The 21,287-nt window shown below is 43.6% G+C and overlaps 1 protein-coding gene across 1 annotated transcript in view; it reads right to left on the bottom strand.

Moving 5' to 3' along the window:
* Window positions 1–734: 734 nt before the first annotated feature.
* Window positions 735–21,287, bottom strand: part of LOC115130425 (uncharacterized protein C18orf63) — a 43,723-nt gene continuing 23,170 nt past the window's right edge. The window contains 7 exon segments of the mRNA XM_029661569.2: window positions 735–2,289; window positions 3,444–3,527; window positions 8,526–8,749; window positions 8,752–9,229; window positions 14,558–14,744; window positions 17,238–17,323; window positions 18,532–18,628. Coding sequence (XP_029517429.2) covers window positions 2,167–2,289; window positions 3,444–3,527; window positions 8,526–8,749; window positions 8,752–9,229; window positions 14,558–14,744; window positions 17,238–17,323; window positions 18,532–18,628 — 1,279 coding nt within the window. The 3' untranslated portion in view covers window positions 735–2,166.

Here is a 21,287-nt window from a genome sequence, read left to right as displayed (position 1 = left end):
TAATTATCAAAGTAATATCACATTACTGTCACAAAGAGCACATGCATCCATAAAAGGACCATGATGCTTGGAGCCATTAAATCTAATGCCTAACAGTTGTCCTTAAAGCCAAGAAAGGGAAGAGGAAAAATTCCCACGGTCTGTTTCACATTAAAAACCGTGATGTATGAAATACCACCCCTCCAAAATAATGGCTTTAAAAAACCTTGAAAGAATAGTTGAAACTCAATGCAAAGCTCTCAATGTCAGATTTGTACGGATCATTAAGCTTTTGCCCGAATAAACCATAAAGAAAGAGCTTTAAGTCTCCTCTTTGAAAGACACGCAGTTTGGCTTCTGATGCTTGCGATCAAATTTCACACAAATGCTTTTTACTCTTTTGCAGTTGATCCAGACTGAGGGTATCATTACAGATGTCTCCAACAACCATTGCAGAGCTTTCCTACATACTTAGTTATACAAGACTTTTGTGCTGTCGCAATAGCCATCACACTCTAGAATTCTGTCTCTAGCTAGGGTACCATCCAACTACCGACACATTTTCATGCGAATATTCTAAAATCTGCATGAAAACAAAATGCGTATTGTGTGTTTCCATCAAATTGACTTGTTACGGATAATAGGCGATGCGTGATGACATAGTTCACATGAAAATAACTTTTTTTATTAAATTCCCATGTGCCAAATAAAGTTTCCATCGCATTTTCAACTCTACTGATGGTTTTGTCACAAGAAATTATATAGCTAATGTGCCCACTCTGGTCTTGGCACATGCGCTCTAGACAACAGCTCGCAGATACAGTGCAGGTATAGCCTACATGATGAAATGATTATGGACGAAAGAGCAAGATTATTTTTATTTGTCAAATGGCAGCCAAGCATCAGTCACCAGAATAAAACCCTCAATATTTATTGAAAAGGAGTATCAAGCTCATTACCTTGCACTTTCACCACCCTGTGAAGTTCATCATAACTTATTTCATCTGTAGCCTAATAAACTGCATGCTTTCCAGAGTCATAGTTGGAGGACCACAAAACATATCATTGCGTGACTCCAAGTTTACTTTGATATAATTATTATATCAATATTTGTGCATAAAGGCGCTTCCACCACCATTTCTCACACAATTTAAATATCCCACCTTGTCTAGCGTATTTTGGTTTGTCGACATTTGGAAAGTTTAGCGACAAATTAGCTGTTTTCATCAGGCTTGTCATTACATGTTTTTATCTGACATGTACTTTACTTGCATTTAAAGGTTGGATGGAAACCTGGCTAGAGAGAGGCATTGAAGAGAATTTGTGAGTTGACTGGCTGGCTCAGTAAACATAGCACACTTCAATCAATAAGGTCAGAGGTAGACCTGGGTTCAAATTCGATTTGAAATCATTTCAAATACTTTATCTGTTTGACTTTTGCAGTGGAGCTAATAGAAAAGTCCCCAAAGTGCAAACGCCGGCCACCTGGCACTCCTGTAGGTTGAAGCAAACGCTCCCACAAAAAAAGAAAAAAAAAAAGATTTGAAGATTTTCGAATAGTATTGGAATCCAGGTCTGGTCACAGAACATTCACTCTGCTGAGAGCAAAAAGTGTAAGGGGGCCATATTAATTTTACATGGGGAATCTTTTCTATTTAATATTAAAAATATCTTTGTTTTATTATGGCAATCAATGTGTATGCACAATTTCAAAGGATCTGAATATTGAATAAGTACTAACAGACATTTGCTTTGATCTTTTCTGAAATAAAGCTCAGACATACTACAGAAAATTACATCTTGAACAAGAAAAGCAAGAAATGGGGATTAATAAAAATTACTAATATATAAAACAAAACTATATAAATAGGAGATATATTACTCTTTTTATGTTAAACAAATACATTCAATAAATATATTACATAAAATGATCTGTTCTTTCCTCAAACTCAAGGCCAGAAACATCTTACTACCTCAGTTGAATTGACTTCTGTGCCCAGTGGGTATTAACTTCATAACAAGAACACCATACAGGTACAGTACATATCATTCAAGAATGATAACACAGAGACCTGATAGCAATACAAAGCTCACTATCAATGACCCTTAAAACCAGCTCGTTCTCTGTGATGTTGAATAGTGTAAAATGACCCTCTCTGTGCCTGTCTGGAAGGTGACCCTCACTACTCAAGATTCACTCAGGCAACGCATGACCTTTGACACCAGCTCCTCTTTCCTTTCCTTGGACCGTACCACCACTCCTCGGCTCTTCAGCCAGGCCTGCAGGGTCGTCACATTGATCTTCGACAGCTGAATAAATAGCAAACAAGACATGTTCAATCATAAAGCCAATCAATCAGTAAAATGTATTTCATAAAACCCTTCTTACATCCTTCTTATCCTACTGTAGGTCAAGAAAAAAATCTGAGGTGGTAGAGAATTTCCTCACAGGTATACTGTAATCTTTGTATAATGTCATCTTTCGGACGCTTACTTAGCTTACTTTAGTTTCTGAATTATAGCTCTCGAATTGGACCGATAAGGAAATATATATTTTTTTGAAAATCCTTCAGCTTAGTTTACAATTAGCGGTTTGAGCGTGATGTCATCAGACACAGTGGAGACACCTTCTCCTTCTGAGGGGGGAGCACATCAAACATCAAGACATTTCTTATGTGAATCCTCCATACATTATGTGTTGAGATCCTTAGTTTTGTTCAATCTTCATTGTACAGGGAAATGTACTTTCTGTTGATTGGGTGTAGATATTGGCAAATTTCCTGGTTTCATTGGGTGTTTGCTTACAGAAAAAAAGTATAAATGACCTAAAAGCTCAAATCTACTCAGACTTCCATAGTTTACCTTACCTGTGTTTATTCAAATAAAACCAAAACCAATGCAGCTACAAAAGATAAATGACTGCAGTTGTAATAATGAACTATGCAGATGCTGTAAAGTCATTTTGAAGAGTAACATCCCTATAGATTACATCTAGCCATCCCTGAAGTATATTAGGTAAGGTCTCTATGTCCATTCAGTGCCCATGTGTGTCCCAGTCCGAAAACGAATCCGTCAAAATGGCAGCAATCATTCTAATAAACTTTCCCCCGGCTCCCTCGTAAAAATGATCAACCGAGTCGTAACTTTTGTGAAATAGTATCTGTAAAAAATGGTATCTAGCTCGAGAACAAGACACAAGACGGATCTCATTTAGTAAAAGCTTGTAATGGAATTCAATCAGGGGTGTAGTGGGAAAATCTATTCGGTTTATGGATCTTGCTAAACATTTACTCTGATGTATCGTCCCCTAATCAACCTGCTTTGGTGGGATGTTTTGCCTCCCTCAAACCATTTGTCGAATTTATCACCTCTCTCAACACGCAGAACATTTGCAAAATACATACTTTTCACTGTAAATCAAAGCTATGGTAAAGGTCAAGGTAAAAGTATAGTAAAGGACATACCTGGTTACTTCTCGCGTGTTTCTCCACGTCCACATCCTGCACTGCAGACTTTGGCTTCTTTGGTTTTGACTCAAACCAGTCCCCCTGAGAGGTGAGAACCCATTACTTTAATTACAATACAATATATCTTTATATTTTAAAAAATTAATTTAAAAAAACTATTCAAATCCTCAGCAAATACACACACATAAAACATATTTGACTACTGCACAGTCTCAAACATATAGTACAGGGACAAATCCTCACCTGGGAAAAGCATTGACTTCACGCAAACAATCAAGCACTGAATGCAATGGGAGATATGCCCTTATATTTAAATTAGGTGAGCTAATCTTAATTCCTAAGATTGAAATCCCATCGTAGCCCTTTCCTGCAGTAAAATGACCTAGTGGCCTCATGGGGCGGCAGGGTAGCCTAGTGGTTAGAGCATTGGACTAGTAATCGAAAGGTTGCAAGTTCGAATCACTGAGCTGACAAGGTACAAATTTGTCGTTCTGCCCCTGAACAGGCAGTTAACCCACTGTTCCTAGGCTGTCATTGAAAATAAGAATTTGTTCTTAACTGACTTGCCTAGTAAAATAAATCAAAGGGGTGGAATGTTATTCCTATTTTTCATAATTTCAACATTAATAAACATTATTTATTTTTTAACGCTTCAAATACAGTGTTTCTGTGTCAAATAGTTTTGTTTTCAGTTTTCTGTGATGTATAGTATATATAGTGTAACGTTGGGATGCAAACAAAAACCTCTATATCTGATATGGTACAGGTGTCTTCTTTTTTAAAGCTCATAACCATGTGTGTGAGGTGTATACCTTTGTTTCAAAGGAGATTTGTTTAAGACTACCAAGACTTTTTTTTTTTTTTTTTTTGCACTTCCGGGTTGGAGCGAGCGGTCGCATTCACACTTCGGCCGCAGGTTGTATAACTTTTCATTACATTTCACTATAGTACAACGGTTTGATTTGTCTAATCTTAGCAATTTCCTCTTAGCTAGCTACATAGCCGTCTTTGTATCAAAGATAATTGCGTTAATTATCGTATTTCGTCGTCCTAACGCAGTCTACACTGCTATCTGCCCAGCAGCTAGCCAGCTAGCCAGCTAGCTAACGTCCACCGTCTATCGAATAGCAGCACTAAAAACTATTACACTCAACTGAATGACCTGATTAGTGTAGTGTTAGCTAGCTACATAGTTGTCTTTGCTGTCTTCGTATCCAAGATAATTGTGTAGTTTAGAGTGTGTAGTCTTAGAGTGATTATCTTATTTACCGAGGTTAGCTAGCCAGCTATTTGTCGTCCTTAACGTAGGAGACACTGCTAGCTAGCCAACAGCTAGCCAACGTCCACCGAATTGAACTTCCTCACTCAACAACCTGGTCGCATTCCGCTTCGCTCCACAGGTAGTATCACATTTTCATTTCATTTCATTACAGTACAACGGTTTGATTTGTTTGATCGTAGCTAGCTACATAGCTAGCTACATAGCCGTCTTTGTATCAAAGATAATTGTGTAGTCTAGAGCGATTTTCTAGGTTAGCTAGCCAGCTATTGTCGTTCTTTTAACGCAACGTAACGTAATCAACACTGCTAGCTAGCCAGCTAGCCCCCGAATAGCAGCACTGTCGAAACTATCACACTCAACGGAACGACTTGATTAGTGTAGTGTCAACAACGCAGCCACTGCCAGCTAGCCTACAAAGTCAACAACGCAGCCACTGCCAGCTAGCCTACTTCAGCAGTACTGTATCATTTTAATCATTTTAGTCAATAAGATTCTTGCTACGTAAGCTTAACTTTCTGAACATTCGAGACGTGTAGTCCACTTGTCATTCCAATCTCCTTTGCATTAGCGTAGCCTCTTCTGTAGCCTGTCAACTATGTGTCTGTCTATCCCTGTTCTCTCCTCTCTGCACAGACCATACAAACGCTCCACACCGCGTGGCCGCGGCCACCCTAATCTGGTGGTCCCAGCGCGCACGACCCACGTGGAGTTCCAGGTCTCCGGTAGCCTCTGGAACTGCCGATCTGCGGCCAACAAGGCAGAGTTCATCTCAGCCTATTTCTCCCTCCAGTCCCTCGACTTCTTGGCACTGACGGAAACATGGATCACCACAGATAACACTGCTACTCCTACTGCTCTCTCTTCGTCCGCCCACGTGTTCTCGCACACCCCGAGAGCTTCTGGTCAGCGGGGTGGTGGCACCGGGATCCTCATCTCTCCCAAGTGGTCATTCTCTCTTTCTCCCCTTACCCATCTGTCTATCGCCTCCTTTGAATTCCATGCTGTCACAGTTACCAGCCCTTTCAAGCTTAACATCCTTATCATTTATCGCCCTCCAGGTTCCCTCGGAGAGTTCATCAATGAGCTTGATGCCTTGATAAGCTCCTTTCCTGAGGACGGCTCACCTCTCACAGTTCTGGGCGACTTTAACCTCCCCACGTCTACCTTTGACTCATTCCTCTCTGCCTCCTTCTTTCCACTCCTCTCCTCTTTTGACCTCACCCTCTCACCTTCCCCCCTACTCACAAGGCAGGCAATACGCTCGACCTCATCTTTACTAGATGCTGTTCTTCCACTAACCTCATTGCAACTCCTCCAAGTCTCCGACCACTACCTTGTATCCTTTTCCCTCTCGCTCTCATCCAACACTTCCCACACTGCCCCTACTCGGATGGTATCGCGCCGTCCCAACCTTCGCTCTCTCTCCCCCGCTACTCTCTCCTCTTCCATCCTATCATCTCTTCCCTCTGCTCAAACCTTCTCCAACCTATCTCCTGATTCTGCCTCCTCAACCCTCCTCTCCTCCCTTTCTGCATCCTTTGACTCTCTATGTCCCCTATCCTCCAGGCCGGCTCGGTCCTCCCCTCCCGCTCCGTGGCTCGACGACTCATTGCGAGCTCACAGAACAGGGCTCCGGGCAGCCGAGCGGAAATGGAGGAAAACTCGCCTCCCTGCGGACCTGGCATCCTTTCACTCCCTCCTCTCTACATTTTCCTCTTCTGTCTCTGCTGCTAAAGCCACTTTCTACCACTCTAAATTCCAAGCATCTGCCTCTAACCCTAGGAAGCTCTTTGCCACCTTCTCCTCCCTCCTGAATCCTCCTCCCCCTCCCCCCTCCTCCCTCTCTGCAGATGACTTCGTCAACCATTTTGAAAAGAAGGTCGACGACATCCGATCCTCGTTTGCTAAGTCAAACGACACCGCTGGTTCTGCTCACACTGCCCTACCCTGTGCTCTGACCTCTTTCTCCCCTCTCTCCAGATGAAATCTCGCGTCTTGTGACGGCCGGCCGCCCAACAACCTGCCCGCTTGACCCTATCCCCTCCTCTCTTCTCCAGACCATTTCCGGAGACCTTCTCCCTTACCTCACCTCGCTCATCAACTCATCCCTGACCGCTGGCTACGTCCCTTCCGTCTTCAAGAGAGCGAGAGTTGCACCCCTTCTGAAAAAACCTACACTCGATCCCTCCGATGTCAACAACTACAGACCAGTATCCCTTCTTTATTTTCTCTCCAAAACTCTTGAACGTGCCGTCCTTGGCCAGCTCTCCCGCTATCTCTCTCAGAATGACCTTCTTGATCCAAATCAGTCAGGTTTCAAGACTAGTCATTCAACTGAGACTTCTCTTCTCTGTATCACGGAGGCGCTCCGCACTGCTAAAGCTAACTCTCTCTCCTCTGCTCTCATCCTTCTAGACCTATCGGCTGCCTTCGATACTGTGAACCATCAGATCCTCCTCTCCACCCTCTCCGAGTTGGGCATCTCCGGCGCGGCCCACGCTTGGATTGCGTCCTACCTGACAGGTCGCTCCTACCAGGTGGCGTGGCGAGAATCTGTCTCCTCACCACGCGCTCTCACCACTGGCGTCCCCCAGGGCTCTGTTCTAGGCCCTCTCCTATTCTCGCTATACACCAAGTCACTTGGCTCTGTCATAACCTCACATGGTCTCTCCTATCATTGCTATGCAGACGACACACAATTAATCTTCTCCTTTCCCCCTTCTGATGACCAGGTGGCGAATCGCATCTCTGCATGTCTGGCTGACATATCAGTGTGGATGACGGATCACCACCTCAAGCTGAACCTCGGCAAGACGGAGCTGCTCTTCCTCCCGGGGAAGGACTGCCCGTTCCATGATCTCGCCATCACGGTTGACAACTCCATTGTGTCCTCCTCCCAGAGCGCTAAGAACCTTGGCGTGATCCTGGACAACACCCTGTCGTTCTCAACTAACATCAAGGCGGTGGCCCGTTCCTGTAGGTTCATGCTCTACAACATCCGCAGAGTACGACCCTGCCTCACACAGGAAGCGGCGCAGGTCCTAATCCAGGCACTTGTCATCTCCCGTCTGGATTACTGCAACTCGCTGTTGGCTGGGCTCCCTGCCTGTGCCATTAAACCCCTACAACTCATCCAGAACGCCGCAGCCCGTCTGGTGTTCAACCTTCCCAAGTTCTCTCACGTCACCCCGCTCCTCCGCTCCCTCCACTGGCTTCCAGTTGAAGCTCGCATCCGCTACAAGACCATGGTGCTTGCCTACGGAGCTGTGAGGGGAACGGCACCTCAGTACCTCCAGGCTCTGATCAGGCCCTACACCCAAACAAGGGCACTGCGTTCATCCACCTCTGGCCTGCTCGCCTCCCTACCACTGAGGAAGTACAGTTCCCGCTCAGCCCAGTCAAAACTGTTCGCTGCTCTGGCCCCCCAATGGTGGAACAAACTCCCTCACGACGCCAGGACAGCGGAGTCAATCACCACCTTCCGGAGACACCTGAAACCCCACCTCTTTAAGGAATACCTAGGATAGGATAAAGTAATCTTTCTCACCCCCTCCCCCTTAAAAGATTTAGATGCACTATTGTAAAGTGGCAGTTCCACTGGATGTCATAAGGTGAACGCACCAATTTGTAAGTCGCTCTGGATAAGAGCGTCTGCTAAATTACTTAAATGTAAATGTTAAATGACTCACTCGGTGTGACCCTGATTTAGCCCACTGCAGTAAAAAGTTCAACTGAAATGTGATTGGACTAAATCTCAAATTACAATTAAATCTAGAGTGTGTTTGGTGGTGACTCACCCCTCTGTTGCCTAGCAGACCAGATGGAAGAAGATGAGGGGGACCTGAGGCGATCTCGTCCCTCACTCTGAAAGCTCTCTCACTGACGTGCACCTGGGAGGAATGTGGGGAAACCCCTTCAGGCCGCGGAAAGGGGGTCAAGTGAGGCATGGACGCTGGAGTGGGCCGGCGGGCTTCCTCTGTGCACTTGGAAGAGGTAGACGAGGAATGCAAAAGAGGGGAACAGACGAGGAGGAAAAGGAAGAGGAGAAGAAGGCTGGGCAGGCCCTCTTCTGTCCCGACACAGGTGTCTGCTGTTGCTCCTCGGCTCTCTTCTGCTGCTTCTCAGCCAGAAGCTGGGTGACATTGACATGGCGCGGGAGGGCCTTGTTCTTGAAGATGGGTACCATCTTGGGTCCAGTCGGTGGGGCCTGGCTGTGTTTGGGGTGTGTGGTGGGTTGGGGAGGGGCAGCACTGCGATAGAGAGAGGAGGAGGGCAAGCCTCTCCCTGGGGTATAACTCTGAGTGGGAGTGGGATGGACCCCCTGGGTTCTCCCAGTGCTGAGATAGCTGCTGCTGCCACTCTGTCCCACTGGCTGGCTGAAAGTCTGGGCACCTGGTGCCCCCCCAAATGAGGGCTTGAGGGGGCATGAGGCATGGAGTTGACTCAGCACGGGCCTGCTAGCTGACTTGGTCGTCAAGTTCACCGGTTTGCCACTAGCCACCTGCGACCACAAAGGAATGCACAGTGCAGTGATGTTGGAACATGGGAACATACAGTTCTGGGAATTAAAAAAGTGAAACTGTACTGCAGTTCAGTAAAAAACGTTTGCTTCAAAGTGGATGTACTGTAACTGCACCGTCATTACATGTTGTATTGCAAATTAACTAGTATTTGGCAGCATGTTTGTCACATTAACAATATACCTTCATGCTGCAGTAGGTCATTTTGAAAAAATATGATATAACGGCCAGAGTTGCACCAGCTTTGTATATTATAAATGTATGAAATGAATCCATAATGACTCAACAATACCTATGAACCATATATTACGTTACCCCAAATCTAGGTACATATACAGTTATTACTCCTGTAAAACGGATGATTACTGTGAGTTCAAGTTCTACTTCATTAACTTCTTAATTAAACACTGTAAATACCCACTTGGCACACACTGGTTGAATCAACATTGTTTCCACGTTATTTCAATGAAATTACATTGAACCAACATGTAAAAGACATTGAATTGACGTCTGTGGCCAGTGGGTAGGGTGTTTCAACAAGCTCCCACATAATTTGTCAAGCTTTAATAACAGCGTCCCGTTCCAGGTCCAGCACAAATAAACCTCTATTCACTTTGACAGCGAGAGCTTCCACCACCAACATCTGTGGGCAATAACAAACCAGGGTCGTATTCACTAGGCACCAAACAGACGCAAAACGGACTGAAAGAGGGAGGGACTAACCTGAAGTTATCCATTATGAATCGTTTGTTTTCATTGCAAAACCTTTTGCTACGGTGAATACTAATGAATATGACCCAGGGAAGAGGATATGACCTAGCTGCTAGCAGAACGCTTGCCATTGTTTCAACTTGAAAATTCAAGGATTTTCTCTGCCTTGTATTATTCACCCAGATTCTACTAATCAATCACCAGAAAGGGTGGGTGGATGGAGGAGGGAACCTGAGCCTTCTCTCTCTCTTTCGGCTCGTTTCTCACAGCCTATCGGGAGGACTTATCATCACACCTCCTTTCTGACAGTTTGGAATTTTTAAAAACTGTCAAACATACATTTGGATCTAGAGAAATGTAATGCGTAAATCTTATTTTGTGAAGATAAATTGTACAGATAAAACTAAAGTGGGAAATATTACAAATCTACTATTAAAATAAAATCTTTATCATGAATAGTGTCTCTTTTGTAAAACTTCTAAAACGTAGGAATCTTGCATGTGTAATTTGAAATACATGAGAAATATGAGCAGCACCAATTGTATATTGTACCAGTACGTGCGTCTATGTGTGCAAAAATGACACACGTTGTATCAACGACAGTCTGTAGTCCTGTACCTGTGAGTGTGGACGGGTTTAGGGTAATTCAATATAGTGTAGATTTTCTTATTTTACCTTTATTTAACCAGGTAGGCAAGTTGAGAACAAGTTCTCATTTACTATTGCGACCTGGCCAAGATAAAGCAAAGCAAAATAAATAAATAAATACAGTAGGGGAAGAGGTAGCTGTTTGGGGTAAATTATAGATGGGCTATGTACAGGTGCAGTAATCTGTGAGCTGCTCTGACAGCTGATGCTTAAAGCTAGTGAGGGAGACAAGTGTTTCCAGTTTCAGAGATTTTTGTAGTTCGTTCCAATCATTGGCAGCAGAGAACTGGAAGGAGAGGCGGCCAAAGGAGGAATTGGTTTTGGGGGTGACCAGAGAGCTATACCTGCTGGAGCGCGTGCTACGGGTGGGTGCTGCTACGGTGACCAGCGAGCTGAGATAAGGGGGGACTTTACCTAGCAGGGTCTTGTAGATGACCTGGAGCCAGTGGGTTTGGAGACGAGTATGAAGCGAGGGCCAGCCAACGAGAGCGTACAGGTCGCAGTGGTCGGTATTATATGGGGCTTAGGTGACAAAACGGATGGCACTGTGATAGACTGAACCCAATTGATTGAGTAGGGTATTGGAGGCTATTTTGTAAATGACATCACCGAAGTCGAGGATCGGTAGGATGGTCAGTTTTACAAGGGTATGTTTGGCAGCATGAGTGAAGGATGCTTTGTTGCGAAATAGGAAGCAAATTCTAGATTTAACTTTGGATTGGAGATGTTGGATGTGAGTCTGGAAGGAGAGTTTACAGTCTAACCAGACACCTAGGTATTTGTAGTTGTCCACATATTCCAAGTCAGAAACGTCCAGAGTAGTGATGTTGGATAGGCACGCAGGTGCAGGCAGCGATTGGTTGAAGAGCATGCATTTAGTTTTACTTGTATTTAAGAGCAATTGGAGGCCACGGAAGGAGAGTTGTATGGCATTGAAGCTCGTCTGGAGGGTTGTTAACACAGTGTCCAAAGGGACAGAAGTATACAGAATGGTGTCGTCTGCGTAGAGGTGGATCAGAGACTCACCAGCAGCAAGAGCGACATCATTGATGTATACAGAGAAGAGAGTCGGTCCAAGAATTGAACCCTGTGGCACCCCCATAGAGACTGCCAGAGGCCCGGACAACAGGCCCTCCGATTTGACACACTGAACTCTATCAGAGAAGTAGTTGGTGAACCAGGCGAGGCAATCATTTGAGAAACCAAGGCTATCGAGTCTGCCGATGAGGATGTGGTGATTAACAGAGTCGAAAGCCTTGGCCAGGTCAATGAATACGGCTGCACAATATTGTTCCTTATCGATGGCGGTTAAGATATCGTTTAGGACCTTGAGCGTGGCTGAGGTGCACCCATGACCAGCTCTGAAACAAGATTGCATAGCGGAGAAGGTATGGTGGGATTCAAAATGATCGGTAATCTGTTTGTTGACTTGGCTTTCGAAGAACTTAGAAAGGCAGGGTAGGATAGATATAGGTCTGTAGCAGTATGGGTCAAGTGTGTGTCCCCCTTTGAAGAGGGGGATGACCGCAGCTGCTTTCCAATCTCTGGGAATCTCAGACGACACGAAAGAGAGGTTGAACAAGCTAGTAATAGGGGTCGCAAAAAAAATTGGCAGATAATTTTAGAAAGAAAGGGTCCAGATTGTCTAGCCCGGCTGATTTGTAGGGGTCCAGATTTTGCAGCTCTTTCTGAACATCAGCTGACTGGATTTGGGAGAAGGAGAAATGGGGAAGGCTTTGGCAAGTTGCTGTGGGGGTGCAGTGCTGTTGACCAGGGTAGGGGTAGCCAGGTGGAAAGCATGGCTAGCCGTAGAAAAATGCTTATTGAAATTCTCAATTATAGTGGATTTATCTGTGGTGACAGTGTTTCCTATCCTCAGAGCAGTGGGCAGCTGGGAGGTGTTCTTATTCTCCATGGACTTTACAGTGTCCCAGAACTTTTTTGAGTTTGTGTTGCAGGAAGCAAATTTCTGCTTGAAAAAGCTAGCCTTGGCTTTTCTAACTGCCTGTGTATATTGGTTTCTAGCTTCCCTGAAAGGTTGCATATCACGGGGGCTGTTCGATGCTAATGCAGAACGCCATAGGATGTTTTTGTGTTGGCTAAGGGCAGTCAGGTCTGGAGAGAACCAAGGGCTATATCTGTTCCTGGTTCTAATTTTCTTGAATGGGACATGTTTATTTAAGATGGTGAGGAAGGCATTTAAAAAAAATAACCAGGCATCCTCTACTGACAGGATGAAGTCAATATCCTTCCAGAATACCCCGGCCAGGTTGATTAGAAAGGCCTGCTCGCTGAAGTGTTTCAGGGAGCGTTTGACAGTGATGAGTGGAGGTCGTTTGACCGCTGACCCATTACGGATGCAGGCAATGAGGCAGTGATCGCTGAGATCTTGGTTGAAAACAGCAGAGGTGTATTTAGAGGGTAAGTTGGTTAGGATGATATCTATGAAGGTGTCCGTGTTTACGGCTTTGGGGTGGTACCTGGTAGGTTCATTGATAATTTGTGTGAGATTGAGGGCATCAAGCTTAGATTGTAGGATGGCTGGGGTGTGAAGCAGTTCCAGTTTAGGTCGCCTAGCAGCACGAGCTCTGAAGATAGATGGGGGGCAATCAGTTCACATATGGTGTCCAGAGCACAGCTGAGGGCAGAGGGTGGTCTATCGCAGCCGGCAACAGATAAACAGATAAAGGGCGGGTGGGTTGAATAGAGAGAAAACAATACAAAATCCATAAATGTATCACTCTTGTGCAATTTATATTTGCAGACCCATGAGCCACTGTTCCCATGAGACCCATGAGCCACTGTTACCCATCCCTGATCTATAGGCTAATAGAGTTTTTTCTCTCTCATTATTTTAGGCTATCTGGCATTAGTGCACAAGCTTAAACTGTGCCAAATAGCCTACACACCAATCGCCAAATGCTTTTGGGAACGGGAAGAAAAAGTTCAATCCACGAAGGCAAAAAGGGCAATGTCGGAGTTTAATTGAATAAGAGAAAAGCTGTGAAAGGGGAGTGAAAGTGAAGGGAAGGCCAGAAAAGTAATGTTTGGGAAAGATTGGTTGAAGTGCTAAAAGAGGATGATAGCAATGCACTTTGTTATGTGCATACACAGTCACAAGACAATAGACTTCAAATAGGCCTATGGTACGTCAAGGGAATTGTAGCCTGCTGTTCAAATGGGTTAAATGGAAAGTGAAATCTGGACCTCTCACATAGCCTTAATATTAACTCCTGCAAAATGAAGCACTTCTTGCAGTAAAATAATAACCTACACCAAATATAGGCAACATTTTGACACGGGAACAGGAGTGGTGAAATATGATTTATGTCTTTCTGCATCTTGAGAGAATGCTAATGCTCAGTTAGATACCATCTGTAGAGGTACTATATTTATCAGCATCATAAAAGCTGCTAGTATTTTAACCACATAAAATATGCATCCAAGCCAACCTGAAATCTTATCAGAAACATGTTGGATTGTTTTCACACCTTTCTATTTCCTTACAACAGATCAAACTGATGTCATTTTTTGGGAGTTACTGCATTTTCTCCCAGTCCCTAAAGGACTTTGCTCCATGAAAGAATTTGACAGAGAAAACTTGGTCAACTAGATTTAAGCATTCATTCTATCGATTCAAGACATTATACTGGTGAGCAAGGGTTTATTTAGTCTTCTAGGGCAACATATAATGACAGAAGAGAAGCTGCATGGATCTAGTTGACGAACAAATAGCCTACCAAAATGTCCTACACCCTGTCCAAAAATCTTTCCGCAGTCTTTGACTGTAGCCTATAGAGCATTTTCTATATCAGCGGGTTAGGGTCGGGTGCGGGCCTCAGATTTTCACTTCATCACATATAGTCGGGCGGTTGTGGATTATTAGCAATTACGGGCATGTGCGGGTGAACAAACAGCTGACCCGCGCACCACTTGTGTGCACCCTGTACCTGTGCTGAGGCAATGCTGAGCAGGCTGGTGGTGTGGTAGCAGGGCTTGCTGGTCATGCGGGCTGGGAAGCCACAGACAGTCTGCAGGCTCTCCCTCAGGTGGGATAGGAAGGAGCTGAGCGCCCCCTGGAGGTTCACCCTGGGACAGCGCTGCACCGGGTCAGTCCGGATACAGCTCAGAGGGTATCTTAGCAGACTAGTTAAAGGTCCAATGCATCTGTTTTTTATCTCAGTATCAAATCATTTCTGGATAACAATTAAGTACCCTACTGTGAATGTTTTCAATTAAAATGGTCAAAAAAATAGCAATTTCTCAAGCAAGATTTTTGCTAGGACTGCCTGGGAGTAGTCTGAGTAGGGAGGGGAAAACTTAAAATGAGCTGTTACTGGTTTGGAACTCTCTTTCTTATTGGTCTATTAACTGTTGACTGGTGATGTCACCAGGCAGGCCAAAACTTCATCCCACCTAAACAGGCTGAAACGTCATGCAGTCTTTTCAAACAGCTCTTCCACTAAAAAGGCATTATCAACATTTTCACAATTTCACAGTATTATTCAACCTCATAGTGTGGAAGTATATAAACTCAGCAAAAAAAGAAACGTCCTCTCACTGTCAACTCCGTTTATTTTCAGCAAACTCAACATGTGTAAATACTTGAATGAACATAACAAGATTCAACAACTGAGACATAAACTGAACAAGTTCCACAGACGTGACTAACAGAAATGGAATAATGTGTCGCTGAACAAAGAGGGGGGTGGTTCAAAATCAAAAGTAACAGTCAGTATCTGGTATAGCCCCCAGCTGCATTAAGTACTGCAGTGCATCTCCTCCTCGTGGACTGCACCAGACTTGGCCGTTCTTGCTGTGAGAGGGTGCCCCACTCTTCCACCAAGGCACCTGCAAGTTCCCGGACATTTCTGGGGGGAATGGCCCTAGCCCTCACCCTCCGATCCAACAGGTCCTAGACATGCTCAATGGGATTGAGATCCGGGCTCTTCGCTGGCCATGGCAGAACACTGACATTCCTGTCTTGCAGGAAATCACGGACAGAAAGAGCCGTATGGCTGGTGGAATTGTCATGCTGGAGGGTCATGTAAGGATGAGTCTGCAAAAAGGGTACCACATGAGGGAGGTGGAGGTCTTCTCTGTAACGCACAGCGTTGAGATTTCCTGCAATGGCAACAAGCTCAGTCCGATGATGCTGTGACACCCCGCCCCAGACCATGACGGACCCTCCACCTCCAAATTGATCCCGCTACAGAGTACAGGCCTCGGTGTAATGCTAATTCCTTCGACGATAAACACGAATCCGACCATCAACCCTGGTGAGACAAAACCGCGACTCGTCAGTGAGGAGCACTTTTTGACAGTCCTGTCTGGTCCAGCGACGGTGGGTTTGTGCCCATGAGTGACGTTGTCGCATGGTGATGTCGAATGAGGACCTGCCTTACAACAGGCCTACAAGCCCTCAGTCCAGCCTCTCTCAGCCTATTGCGGACAGTTTGAGCACCGAAGGAGGGTAGGTGCGTTCCTGGGGAACTTGGGCAGTGGTTGTTGCCATCCTGTACCTGTCTCGCAGGTGTGATGTTCGGATGTACCGATCCTGTGCAGGTGTTGTTACACGTGGTCTGCCACAGCAAGGACGATCAGCTGTCCGTCCTGTCTCCTGTAGCTCTGTCTTAGGTGTCTCACAGTACTGACATTGCAATTTATTGCCTGGCCACATCTGCAGTCCTCATGCCTCCTTGCAGCATGCCTAAAGCACATTCACACAGATGAGCAGGGACCCTGGGCATCTTTCTTTTGGTGTTTTTCAGAGTCAGTAGAAAGGCCTCTTTAGTGTCCTAATTTTTCATAACTATGACCTTAATTGCCTACCGTCTGTAAGCTGTTAGTGTCTAAAAGACCGTTCCACATGGGCATGTTCATTAATTGTTTATAGTTCATTGAACAAGCATGGGAAACAGTGTTTAAACCCTTTAGAATGAAGATCTTTGAAGTTATTTGGATTTTTACAAATTATCTTTGAAAAACAGGGTTCTGAAAAAGGGACGTTTCTTTTTTTGCTGAGTTTCTAAAACACAGGAAAATCTAGTTTGCCTGAACAGGGCCTTTAAAGAAACGTAATATGTTCACTGTCTGGATGGAACTCACTTTAAAGGACCCATCTGGGATTGGTACATCCATTTTTGGATTTTTAAATTAATGATGTATAGCCATTGATGTTTGAAAAATATAACTTAGAAATTCCTCACGAGTTTAGTTCAACTGTTGTACCCCATCAGAAGCCAAAATATAAGCTTGTTTTACTTGTAAACAATATAATTGCCCCTTTAAGATGAATTGAAATGTCTGCCAAATTTGAATGAACTTAAAGAGTGAACACTGGCTTGAAGAACACCATATGTGAACCATTTTACACTGTTTGTTTTGTTATTTTCCCTCTCCAGATTTCGATTAATGTTTCATTTTACAACCTATCAAGGGACAAATGCTGGTTACAAGCAGTTACAAGTTACAAGAAAACACTAACTGTGCCTTATCACAATAACAGTTGCATGAGTAGACATAAACGTGACAGTTTTGAATCAGTGTAACAACATAACAGTCAACAGGTGGGCCAAAGGCAGATGCCTCAGATGGTCCCCAATCCATACCACAGGCTTAAAAGGATACGTGAACAGCCTTTCTCCAACCAGTTTGAAGTATACATTGCAATAAATCACTTCTTCCTCATCAATTTGGGGGAGTTGGTAGCCATACTGAAAAATTAAAAATAAACAAGGAAGAAGCAGTAAGGACAAATACATTAACTGTGTGTGAGTGTGTATTGTGTGTGTGTGTGTATAAGCTAGCAGTGTCAAACAGAGGGGGTGAGTAGACGACACAGCAAGGAAGATTATTTCTTTGTGACCCATCTCTGAATGTGAAGCACTCACCCAGATGTGACGACAGACCAACACCAACACTAACGTGTCGAGCATTCCTATCAGCCAGCTGTCCCGTCCATTTGTTCTATCCACTGGCCCAACCACACAGGCCAGTGAGAGCTCTTGTTCAAGGCTGATACAATAGTCATACAGCACTATAATATACTTAATTAACAACACATGTTGGGGAGAGGGCTTTGGCAATGCATGTTTATCATTGGGCATTTTAGGAGCAAAGGGACCTTAATTAACAACATGATGGTAGAGTAAACTGTTAGGCAGCGTGGGTGTGAAATCTGATGGCTTGTTTCCAGCCAACGTTAGTGAGTCATACTGAAGGGCCAAGTCCACACAAACACTCACACACATTGTCACACACACTCACACGCATACAGGCACACTCAAGCACACACACTGCGCCGGGCCAAGTCCATGTTTAGTTACTGACAGACGTTGACAGACAGGATGTGAGCAATGGGATGTCATTCACCACCATCAAGTTTGGTCCTGTGGTTGTAGTTAGAACAACAGTTCCCTGGAGTAGTCCACGTGTGTGTCTGTGTTGTGTGATGCCAATGTGAGTTTGCATTATTGTTGACATAAGAGAAATCAGTTGATGCCAAATAAATTGACATTGTTGCTACACTACATATCATTTAGGTAAGCTAGCAAGCAGGCGTTATGCCTAGCCAATTACAGTAGGTAACCTATTAGTGAATAAGTCTGAATTGACAGTGACACATGGTTCACTAAAGTGAGCTTGACCCAACCTGGAATCATAACCTTTAACTAGGGCCAAGAGCTTTTCCTAGTCAGGTAACGTGGTCAGGAAAATCTCGTAGTTATGACATATGAGATGTCTCTTTCGTGGAAGCTTTATGCAGCCCTTATGAAGAGTAGTTAATGTGAAGTGTAACTTACCTAGCCTGGTCTCAGATCGGTTTGTGCTGTCTTGCCAATTCCTATGGCCATTGTCATGACAGTGATTATAGGAGTTGGCAAGACAGCACAAACAGATGTGGGACCAGGCTGTGACCTACCAAACTGCTCCAGTGATTCTGGATGTCAGCGTAGCACTGGAAGGGGCTCTCGGTGGGCATCCGGTGACTGATGCTGACGATCTGACCCCTTTTCATGCTACACACAACACAGATGGAAGATATATATCAAGTGTACCTATAAGATATCAGTAAAGACATACAAGATTGACAGGTTGTACAGATGTCGGACCTTAATTTGGATCTTAATTTGTCAAATCTGAGAAAGTTTTGAGAAAGGAAAATAATCCCGCAGCAACAGGAAACATGAATTATTATTATTATTATTATTATTATTAATGGACATGTTTATAGGGTTTGATATACTTATCGTAAGGGAAAATCAAGTCTGAAATTTCGAAGTGAAAATTACAAACTTCAGAAGCCCTTTTAAACCTCAAATTAAGATTCAGTAAATTCAGGAGTTAAATTGAAATTGCAAAATGTATGTTCACTTCCTGAATTGAAATGGAATTGAGCCCAACCCTGATTTTGATGTTCTTACGTTTTATGTTATTCTCTGTTCATACATAAGTATTCAAGTTCCATGACATATCAACAGTTCAATCCAACCTGTCATCGCAATGTTTTTTTTCTCAATTTATGCCATTCCAGCCACTACAATGAGCCTGTCCTCCTATAGCTCCTCCCACCATCCTCCACTGGTTTACACATACCTGTGTACAAACCCCTGCCCGTGTGTTCGAAACACTTGTTATTATGAATACAGAAAGAATCTAGGGTTGTGAACGCTAGGGTTGTGGGTTCGATTCCCACAGGAGACCAGAATGAAAAAAGTAAGAAAATGTACAGTGCCTTCGGAAAGTATTCAGACCACTTGACTTTTTCCACATTTTGTTATGTTACAACCCTATGAAAGAATCCTCAACAATCTACACACAATAGCCCATAATGACAAAGTGAAAACAGGTTTTTAGACATTTTTGCATTAAAAATACAAAACAGAAATACCTTATTTACATACGTATTCAGACCCTTTGCTATGAGACTCAAAATTGAGCTCAGGTGCATCCTGTTTCCATTGATCATCCTTGAGATGTTTCTACAACTTGATTGTAGTCCACCTGTGGTAAACTCAATTGATTGATCTAGAAGAAAAAGAAACGCACGCCTATTTAGCCGAGGTGCTGGCTAGCGGAGTGGAAAACTTGAAAATAAAGGAGAGCCACACACTCCTGTCTATATACGGTCCCAACAGCTGCAGGGATGCAAACTGGTAAAGGCCCAAAAAGGTGACACTTTTTTTTGTTGGGCTGAAACATGCACAAAATCTCTGCTAGTGGGAAATGCAGGTTTTAACTAATTAAATAGCAAAGAATATATGAGCTACATGATCAGTCTCTATGTGTAAAATAAAACATTTAAAGAAAGCAATCCAATCTTATTTGTTGCCTAGACTTTACTGCAAATGACACTCATGTCTTGAGAAAAAACAATACACTAATATTGCAGTTAGCCATGACGGCCTTTATAATAGAACGCTTGTGACCACACACGTCTAAAATCTAAAAAACATCTTAAAGTAGAAATAGAATGAAACAAATAGGCATTATATTTTTGCTCTATTATAGTGGTCACTATGGTAGACAATGATCAGGTGCACAAGGTTACATGTGTGCAAAAGTAAAACATTTAATAATCCCCTGTCACTCAGTGTGACTGTCAAGTTCAACACAATAAAAGCAATATCTTTGGACTACATTGCACATTATTACATTGTACACTTTCTGCCTGTGGACATCTGTTCTACAATGTGCCAGATACCCCCTTTGTTAACATAACTGATCTCTTTCAGGCAGAGAGTACACCTGGCATACCCCTTTTAATCCACTGTTTAGAAAAAGTGAGAAAGAGGGAAAGTGTGTGGTGTTCCTTTCACCTCTGTCATGACGTGGCCCTTTCAGGGTATAGATCGCGGCATCCCCCTCCTTCTCTCTCTCTCTCTCTCCCCTACACCCATGTTCTGTTACCTCAGGTCATAAATTCCTGGAGGAGACTCTCTACCCCTGGCCATGCAGAAAGAGAGACATATAGAGAGAACAAAGGATTTCACATGGCGAACTCCTAAATCCCCAAAATGGGAATTTGTTACAAAATGTCCACTTGTGAGAAGGTGGGAATGGTCTGCGGACACTTAAAGGACGGGTATGACCAGTGTGTTTCATTTGGTGACCTCAGAGATGACAGGAAACACATAACTTGTAACCATATCTACTGTTTGTTTGTCTATGCATTTCTGTGATTATTTAGTTAGTTAGTAAATAAATGATTAAGACAATTGGGGTATGGATGATTCATAGTAAAGGCTGGGTTCGTGTAGATAACCAACATTTTATGACGTTTGGAATGAGACTAACGTGAGGTAAAGAATAATTCATTAATTAGAAGACTAATTGATCAGATATTAAAATATCTGAAGAGTTATATTAGGAAAATTATAACTTTGCAATCTGAAGATTTTCCTTGATGCCCGACTTCCTAGTTAATTACATTTACATGATTAGTTTAATCACGTAATAATAATGACAGAGAATTGATTTGATAAAAATAACCGTCTTCACTTTAATGATACCAAAGACACAACACCTCTGTAGTGGCATCCAGCATAAGCCAGGCCTAGTTCCAGCTACACTTGATCCCTGAATCCACTTGTTTCACAAGCAACGCCTCATTTTCACCTAATTCACTCATTTTGAAAATGAACCACATACTGTCGAGGGAAAACATTAGTTCACAGA

Source organism: Oncorhynchus nerka, linkage group LG6, assembly GCF_034236695.1.
Source record: "Oncorhynchus nerka isolate Pitt River linkage group LG6, Oner_Uvic_2.0, whole genome shotgun sequence".
Taxonomy (NCBI): domain Eukaryota; kingdom Metazoa; phylum Chordata; class Actinopteri; order Salmoniformes; family Salmonidae; genus Oncorhynchus; species Oncorhynchus nerka.
The sequence above is the reverse complement of the archived record's forward strand: the minus strand, read 5'-3'. Positions and strand labels throughout refer to the sequence as shown.